We start from the raw sequence: 9,274 nt of genomic DNA, 5'->3' as shown, positions 1-9,274 counted from the left end.
GATCTGTGAATTATTTTGTGGACACAGAGGAGAACTACAAGTGAGGTGGCACTGACTCTTGCTAACGGTACAGAAGAGCAGGGCTGAATGCGCACAGGACCCTGAATGGCAGCCAGGAGCCAAGGGCTCGGCGGCTAACATCAGAGCCCCGCTGAGGCTGTTGAGGACTTTGCGCTGTGTGCAAAGCCCTAAACAAGAGTCCCAGCTCCCTGGATGGGCTGGCTCCCCGCTCGACTGCCAGCCCAAGGCAGGACCTGAGGTCTGAGCTCTGCCCTGTCTGTACGCTGCCAAGAACACAGCTCTGAGCTGACTGAGAGTAACACTTTCCTGGAGCAGAAATCTGATATCCAACACTCTTGGCTTTGAACAAAATGGAGGATTTAAAATATGACGGCACGGAGCGCCTGGCTGTGGACTACGTGGAGGGGATTCTGCAGCCCACGCCCACCTGTGACACCTGGGATCAGATCTGGAACTTCCAAGCCAGGCCTGATGATCTGCTCATTTCCACCTACCCAAAAGCAGGTAGGCGGGAGGGATTGGGGGGAGACGCAGAGGAGGGTTAGGAAGAGAAGTGGGAAAGCTGCATCAATAATGAAATAAAGAGGGTTTCCCTGGTGGCGCAGTGGTTGAGAGTCCGCCTGCCGATGCAGGGGACACGGGTTCGTGCCCCGGTCCGGGAAGATCCCACATGCCGCGGAGCGGCTGGGCCCGTGAGCCATGGCCGCTGAGCCTGCGCGTCCGGAGCCTGTGCCCCGCAACGGGAGAGGCCACAACAGTGAGAGGCCCGCGTACCGCAACAAAAAATAATAATAATAATAATGAAATAAAGAAACCGACCTGGATTTGAGTGGAAAGCTGTTTACTGGGCAGAGTGATACTGCCAAGACAAATCACAGGTAGTAACTGAAACCACACAAAAAATATTAAAATGACCTACACATCTTAAGAATTTAATTCTTTCTGTGATGTACCTGTTTTTTTACTTCCCTGAAAGAGAGTGAATCAAACAGCCCAAAACAAAGGGGCCAGACTTGCTGCCTTACTTGTTCCCAGCACAGGCCCATATAGCAGAGCCAGACAGGGCACCCCTGCCTGATCTAGGGAAGAGGAGGGGCTTGGGCTCTGCAATGCTGAGCTTGTAAGTCTCCCAGCTCAGGGTCCCAGAAATACTCTCTTAATTTCCACACTCCCTGGTGGTAGGTTGTGAACCTACTTTCTTATTTCAATAGTCAGTTTAACAAAGTCACTGAAGAAACAAGACAAACTTGAGCTCAGCCACTGCATCATAAAAATGCGGGGGTGAACAGAGAGAAAGAGTTCTCTGCAGTTATTTGTGTATATCTACAGTTAGACCAAAAATACAGTATTCAACTCATACCCCAATTGCACTGCCATCTGCTCTCTGCAAAGTCAAGCTCCATGTGATTAACTTCTCCTACATGCTCACACACATGTGCACACACACACACGCGCACACACGCTCCACCCCCTTTGCCTTTATCTGTAACAATCTGACAAAAGGCTCTACAGGTAGATGGGGCCTTAGACTAACCCGTCCATCAGTTTCATGTCGGCCCTGATTTTCTGATCTTACTATCATGAGTCTCTTCAGAATTAAAATTTTCTAAATGTGAATTTCTGAAAGCACCCACTGGTGGGGATCACATCTCACTGCCTTCATTTCACCCACAACTCTTAATTTATTACCATAATTTCAGTACAATGCTTAATCATTCATCTTTTCTCCACCTGCCATGTGTGAGCATTAAGATTTGGTTCATTTAGGGTTTTCATGGGTTAGGGGCAAGCAGGACCGTACAATGCAAACAACACGCGCAAAAGGTGAAGCACTTGTCAGCTAAGGTAATACTTAGTCAATCACTCAAAACCTGTGCACTAGTAAAGGCTCTACTGACCAGAGGGAGGAAACAATCAGATCATGGAATGGTTCACACCTAACTTTTTAGCAGAATAGTAAGTGCTCTGTGACTGAGGTGAGATAAACACACTGCAGAACCGCTGACTGCTAGGGGACTGAACCTCCAGTCGCACTGGAGTCTGCCCCAGCGTTAGCCCGTGGCTGTCAATTCAGAATAAACACACAAAACGAGTACACTTGAACTTCCTTTGAGTCAATAGCTAAAGAAATATTGGTCCTGGATCCTGTAATGAAAGAGTTGGTGTCAGAAAATATTAGAAGCTAACTGATCGAGGATATAAACTGCAGCTGCTCTCTTGTTTTCTAAGCTGTGTCCCCTGGTAGACCTAGAAGTGCTGAATTGGGAGCATGAGGAAGGGTCTCGTAACCAGAGTTGATCAGCCCAGACCCAGGACTCAGAGCTCAGTCTCCCAGCCTCCTCCTGCCACGGACTCAGTCAGGTGTCTGGTCAGTAGTCTTCAGCCAAGGCCGAAGGTCAGGTGGCAGCCCCACGCTGGTCAGGATGGGGCGGCCCACAGGAGCTGACCGGAGCTGGGAGACAGAGGCCCTTCTCGGGGGCAGTGAGGGCGCAGCCTCTGGGTCGAGGTTCCAGGCAGCAAAATGCGGAGTGGCCTCTGCACATCTTCTATCAATCAGACCTCTGCCTCCTTCCCTCAAATCCCAGAATGTAAATCAGATCTCAGGACATTTAGAATCTCGGCAGCAAAGGAGCCTAGGGAATGCACTTTTTAGCCTTTCAGGTAAAATAAAGGAAAGTGTGAAAATGGAGACTAAGCCCTAATCATTCATTCATTCGGCCAACATATAACAAGAGCCTCCTCCTGCGTAGCAAGCCCATACTACGCACTTGGGAAACAGAGTCTGAAGACCACACCGTGATGACTCTCCACGTCACAGGCTGGTGAGGACTCTCGCTCTGCCTTTCTAAGGAACTATGCCGCTAACTCAATAGCATAACAATCCTAATTAATGGTTGTACAGAATAAAAAAAGAGCTATATACTTATGAATCTAATGTCCACTCCAAATTGGAGTCTTTGTATAAAAATCCATATCATACCATATTATGATAACACAAGATATAAACAAAGAAGGATGGTTTCTGAATTCCATTATAAAGCTGGCTTTAAAGTTCACACAGCTGCTCTAACAAGTGTTTGGTCACATTCTAAGAACTGCAGTAGTTAAAGCCTGTGCTCCTCATCTTCCTGGGGAATAAGGAACAACCTGGACGCAGGAGATCGTGGACTTGATACAAAATGAGGGTGATATTGACAGAAGCCAGCGGGCACCTACTCACGAGCGATTCCCCTTCATCGAGTGGAAAATCCCGGGCATGGAATCTGGTGAGTACGGCACAGCTGCACCTGACCCCGGGCCTAGACACCCACCAGGGAGGGATTTTTACTATCCAGTAGCCCTCTCAGAATTCTAGGCATTCAAACAACCATCCATGGACTCCGTGACTATCTTTCTCACCGTCTGGCCATCGTTCTAACTCCAGACATTTCCTAATCAAGTTACTGTTTATGCAAAAGTAAGTTAAGTTTTGATTCTCCAATTAGAAATTAACTTCACTCCACAAGGATGAGCCTACGTAAGATAATTTTATAGTGGAAGGGTTTGAATTTTTTAGGTTCTTCTTTATTTGGTTTATTGTTATGCTTAAAAACTGCTCTAGCCGGGCTTCCCTGGTGGCGCAGTGGTTGGGAGTCCGCCTGCCGATGCAGGGGACACGGGTTCGTGCCCTGGTCTGGGAGGATCCCACATGCCACGGAGCGGCTGGGCCCGTGAGCCATGGCCGCTGGGCCTGCGCGTCCGGAGCCTGTGCTCCGCAGTGGGAGAGGCCACAACAGTGAGAGGCCTGCGTACTGCAAAACGAAAACAAAAACAAAAACTACTGCTCTAGCCCAAAAAACCCATTCGTGAGCTACAAGTATTCTCTCAGATGAGATCCACAGAGTTACAGGCGGCCTGGAACTGTTCCTAACGTAGTAATAACAAAGCAGCAAGATTCTGAAGCAAATAGAGAAAAATAATGGGAGGTCATTGAAAATTAATTTTACAGGCTTGGAACAAGCTAATGCAATGCCCTCACCACGGATCCTGAAGACGCACCTTCCCATCCACTTGCTGCCACCATCCTTCCTGGAGAAAAACTGTAAGGTAAAGAGCCAAAGGAATTCAGAGTTGACCCCTTAGAAGGACCTCAGACTGGTCCTCAGTCCATTTCCTCTTAAAACACTTTGTTTGTTAAAAAAAAAAACGAGTCCACCTTGTCACATCATCCATATGCAAATTGATATGAATGCTTTCCACCTCCCACAAAAGCCAAATCACAGGAATGCAGCATCGGAAAAATTCATCTGTGTGGAATATACCCACCCTAACGTAACTGTCGGTCTAATCCTGGTTTTGCTTCTTCCCTCCCTCCCTCTACTCCCAGATAATCTATGTAGCAAGAAACCCCAAGGACAGCATGGTGTCTTATTACCACTTCCACAGGATGAATAAAGGGCTTCCTGCTCCAGGAACCTGGGAAGAGTACTTTGAGAGTTTTCTGGCTGGGGACGGTGAGAGAACTCAGCTTTGTTCCCATCCTTTCTCAAAATCCTCAAATACTCTACAGAGAAGTCATCATTTCCTTAGAACAGCAGGGCCTCTGCCTTCTTCACGGTGAGGGAATCACCAGCGTGACCTTCTCCCTCTCTTCAGGATTCTCCTCCCAGGTGGGTGCTTGTCAGCTGGGTTTCTGCGACTCACTGCCCTATTTCTGATCCCGTCCCGCAGTGTGTTGGGGCTCCTGGTACGAGCACGTGAAGGGATGGTGGGATGCCAAGGACCAGCACCGCATCCTCTACCTCTTCTATGAGGACATGAAGAGGGTAAGGAGCAGGGCCGCCTCACGTGTTCCCCTCTGACCGTAAAATATTTCAGTCATGACGTGCGGACCCCATCAGGGACTCACAGATTGAAACAGGGCACAGAAGACGCTACATTTCACTGGCTGCAGCTGTCCACGCATCAAAGAACACCTGGGACGTCATGAGTTTCTGTATCACACAGTCTCACCTGAGCTTCCTGGAGCTCTGGGCTCTGGGACACCTTTTCCTTATAGGCAGAGGATGGCAAAATGAGGGATGCCTTTTTTTCTCCTTGTATGTAGACGTTTAAATTCCGTTTAGAAGGGAAAACAAATCTAGCATATTTGGGGGTTTTGTTATTAGTACTTGAGGAACGTCATAGTTTCAAGAAACAGTTTAAGAAATTATGGCGCAGTGGGAAACACTAATGGTTTAGAGTCAAAATTCCTGAATCCCAGTTCTGGCTTTACTGCCTACTGGCGATTCTTCTTTGTGAAGATGCTCAGCATCTAGGAACTTAGCTTCCTTACATGCAGAAAGGAGATAGTAATATGCACTCCAAGAGCTGTTACGACGACTAAATGAGGTGGTGTCATGAGAGTACATTGTAAATGGTCATCTACCCAGTCCTTTCTGTGACTCCACTGAATACAGGGATCTATACAGAATTACAGTCTCTGTTCTAGAAGTTATAACTGAAAGCCTGGTTCTCAAAAGGTACGTCACAGACAGCTGCATGGCCTCTCAGAGCCCCTGCCAGGCCTGCTAAGTCAGACGTGCAGTTTTAAAAGATTAATCGGGGATTCCTCTGCACATTAGTTTAGCTGCATTTCTCTCAGGTTCCATCACTACTGGGCTTTATCCAGTTGTGTCTACAAAATATCTGAAGAGTGAAAAACACAGCATCACTTTTCTATGTTTTTTATTGAGATACAACTGACAAGTAACATTATATTCGTTTCAGGTGTACAGGATAATGATTTGATATTTGTATGTACTGAGAAATTATCTCCATAATCATCAACATCTGTCACCACACACAGTGACACAAATTTTCTTTCTTGTGGTGAGAACTTTTAAGATCTATTCTCAGCACAGTGTGGTTATACTGTACGATACAATGTTATTAATTATACAGTACAGCGTGATTAGTTATAGTCACCATGAGGTACACTACATCCTAGGACTTATTTATCTTACAACTGGAATTCTGAACATTTTGACCCCCTTCACCCACTTCACCTCCCACCTCTGGCAAACACTGATCTGTTCTGTATGGTTTTTTTAAATAGGTAAGTTTGTAGGATTACATTTCTAGGATTCTCAGAACCATGATTCCAGGGCTACCAGGACAACCCATACAGGTATCAGTACAAAGTTCTCTCCCTTGTGTTTACTTGGTACAAAAGTGAGGAGACACCACAAGAGAGCACCAAAAAACTAAACAACAGGAGGGCATACAAAAGGAGACTCTGGTCACATATACACATAATGCACTGCTGCAGTTCGGAGAGTTGTCTCATCACAGGATTCCAGATAAAGACGCTCAACTAAGGAATATTATGGCAGGGGTTATAAGGAAGGGCTGCTCTTTTATGACTGGATGTGACAAACAGGGGCCATGATATCAGATGCTACTAGGCTAAGACCAGGGAAAGTCCATGCAGGTGACGCTTGCCCACATATCGCCATAGCAGTGTCAAAGGAGGGTGTGTCCCTGGGAACGGTGGATAGATCCCTGGGGTAGATCCTAATGCATTATGAATGCCGGGAGGAGACTTCACCCAAATAGGCAGTCTAACCTCAGGGTCCCCAGCGCCCTCTTACATGTTTCTGCGATCATGCTCTGGGCTGTCACCTGCCTGTGGTCACTCAGAGCGCACAGTTCTCAGCACTCTTGCTGATTCCTAGTCTGTGTGAGGCCAACTAAATTCAGCACTTTTGACATCCAAGCTTCAAAGCGGGAGCCCATTTTAAAGCAGGAGACACAGTGGCGGGGATAAACGCTCCCACCGGCAACGCACCACTCCTCCCGGACACAGGGGCCTTCCCACACCACAGCGCCCCTGGGCTGCGTCCCTCTGAGGAGAAAACAGTGGCAACAATGGGGTCTCAGAGACACCGAAGCACCCCGACCAGCTGGGCACTGCAGCTACTGCCACAGGGCCTCTTGGGCCCCCCTCACCGGCACCACTGGGAAAGTCTGGGGCCTCTTCTGTCCACATGAGAAGCAGGAGATGGGCCTCTGTGGCCAGGTCCCCAACACTGCCGCAACACCTGCTCTCAGCATCAGTCCAGTGGCTGTCCCCGTGGGGCATTTAGCTGGACGGGCTAGAGCAGGACATGTGGGCCTAATTCTGGACACATCCCTCCGTGGCACGCGCCCCAGGCACTGCATGTCACTGTGTGGTGAGTGTCTCACCGACACGCTCAGTTGACGCTTCCATGTTAGAACAAGAAGAGCGTAATGACTCCAGCTGACACAGTCACCACATCAAAGTGAGTCACATCTGAAAAGCTGAGCACTTGTGAGACCCGATTTTTTAAAATTTTAATTCATGGCATGTTACTGATTACTAGCATTAATTCATTCCAACAGTCTTTTGAAACTATTATTTATTGATATAAATTATCTTATATCAAGTCTTTTCTTTTGACTCTGATCATAGAACCCAAAGCATGAAATTCTGAAGCTGGCAGAATTTATTGGAAAGAGCCTAGATGATAAAGTTCTGGATAAAATTGTCCATTACAGTTCATTTGACGTCATGAAGCAGAACCCGATGGCAAACTACACGTCGATTCCAGCTCCATTAATGAACCACTCTATTTCTCCATTCATGAGAAAAGGTTTTTATGTTTCCTTTTCACCATAATCTTAAAGGAATTGTCCAATATTTCAGAGTCTTTGGGGAGTTTCTTTTCTATAGATAAGAAAAATAAGATCAATAATAAATGGTTCTGGGAAAAAAATAATTTAAGAAACCACAGATGAAATGAAATCAATGTTCAGCCACAACTGGAGAGTGAGGTTTGGTGTCTAAGTCCAACCCTTTGTCCTCACCTTCCTTCTGGAGTTCTGGCTGATAAGGTGAAAATATACAGAATTAAGTCAGATGGAGAAAAGAATCCACTTTCCGGAGGGCTCTAAGCTATCAGAGAGGTCCATTCACTCCAAAATACTTACTGACTGGAGTGGCTACTATGTACCAGGCACTGTTCTGGGCAATGTTCAGAGCAGTGACCAAAACACACGGAAATTCAGGATAATAGTTGCTAGTAAGTACTACGTAGAAAAAGCAGTCCGGGAAAGGGAACAGGGATTGCACATGGAGAGCTGGAGGGGAATCTTTTTCTTCCCCCCTTTTTCAAAACCGCACGTTGAGTCCTTCCAGAAGCAGGCCCTTCTACCTGCAGGACGCCAGCCACAGGCACAAGCACCGAGCGTGCTGCGACGGGCAGGACGGAAGGACAAGAGAGCTCCTCAGACCTGCTGTTCACGCGGCCGTGTCACCTCCCGACCCACAAGCCAGACAGGCGATTCCTCTCCCTTCCAGGAGGAGACACTGCCAGGCCAGCCAGAGAAATGTTTGTCCGACTCTGTCCCTCCCCGTCGGGGAGTAGAAATCCTCACAGAAACGGGAGAACAGAGAAATCCAAATCACCCCACGGTACTGACACCCACCACCCCATGTCTGTTTCAGGGGCCGTGGGAGATTGGAAGAATCACTTCACTGTGGCCCAGAACGAGAGATTTGATGAAGATCACAAGAGGAAGATGACTGACACCACTCTAACTTCCCACATCCGATTCTTGTAAGGAAGAAAAAGAACCAGAGTCCATCAGTGTGAAAGCTGATTACCCCGACCATGTGACACTGGATTCAGGTGGTCACACTAGTGCTCCTTGTGTTTGCTTTTGTTCACCCTAAAAAAAGTGACAGGGCTATCAGAGGTCAGGGCAAGGTGGAGGGTGGGCAGGGTGGCAGCGTGAAAACCATGGCCTCATTGCTAATTATCATCACATGTCAATTTTCCACAGATCGTGCGCTTGTTAACGTATTAAAAATGCTTCGGTCATCACACAAAAACACACTAAAATTTACAGATTAAGTTCAAGCCAATTTTTAAATGCAGCACTAAAATGTGTAAACAGTTACTTCTAGCAATTTCTTGGTAGCCAAGTAACCATCAGGTGACTCTGTTTCTAAGTCACTCCAGAGCATCCACCCCAGCCTCTCACCGCAGCCTCTACATTTAATGGGACCCGCCCCCCCAGCCCAGCCGTGCTGCAATCCATCCCGGCCTCCCACCTTAACCTCCCTCCCTCCAGCGCCTCTGCAATCTCGCTCTAATCCATCAGCAACATCCGTTGGTTTTACTTCCAGGAAGTTTCATCTCTACAGCCATCCCCCTGGTTCAGAAGCCTCTCCCTCTTGCCTATAAGCTACCTAACTCATTTCTCTGTT

The 9,274-nt window shown here is 47.4% G+C and overlaps 1 protein-coding gene across 1 annotated transcript; it reads left to right on the top strand.

The window, feature by feature from the left end:
- The first annotated feature begins 362 nt into the window (after nt 1–362).
- Nucleotides 363–8,625, top strand: LOC136134109 (sulfotransferase 1C4). The gene is made up of 7 exons (XM_065891576.1): nt 363–525; nt 3,162–3,287; nt 4,010–4,107; nt 4,388–4,514; nt 4,732–4,826; nt 7,475–7,655; nt 8,510–8,625. Exons 1-7 carry the CDS (start codon nt 372–374, stop codon nt 8,623–8,625), a joined length of 897 nt encoding a protein of 298 aa, XP_065747648.1. The 5' UTR covers nt 363–371.
- Nucleotides 8,626–9,274: the final 649 nt, after the last annotated feature.

This window comes from Phocoena phocoena, chromosome 14 (genome assembly GCF_963924675.1).
Source record: "Phocoena phocoena chromosome 14, mPhoPho1.1, whole genome shotgun sequence".
Taxonomy (NCBI): domain Eukaryota; kingdom Metazoa; phylum Chordata; class Mammalia; order Artiodactyla; family Phocoenidae; genus Phocoena; species Phocoena phocoena.
The sequence above is the reverse complement of the archived record's forward strand: the minus strand, read 5'-3'. Positions and strand labels throughout refer to the sequence as shown.

Bases quoted from the DNA above. Each gene is read 5' to 3' on its own strand.
- LOC136134109 (XM_065891576.1), top strand. From the start codon at position 372: ATGGAGGATTTAAAATATGACGGCACGGAGCGCCTGGCTGTGGACTAC. The intron at 4,108-4,387 runs GTAAAGAGCCAA...CTCTACTCCCAG, and splicing joins TCCTGGAGAAAAACTGTAAG to ATAATCTATGTAGCAAGAAA. The intron at 4,515-4,731 runs GTGAGAGAACTC...CCCGTCCCGCAG, and splicing joins GAGTTTTCTGGCTGGGGACG to TGTGTTGGGGCTCCTGGTAC.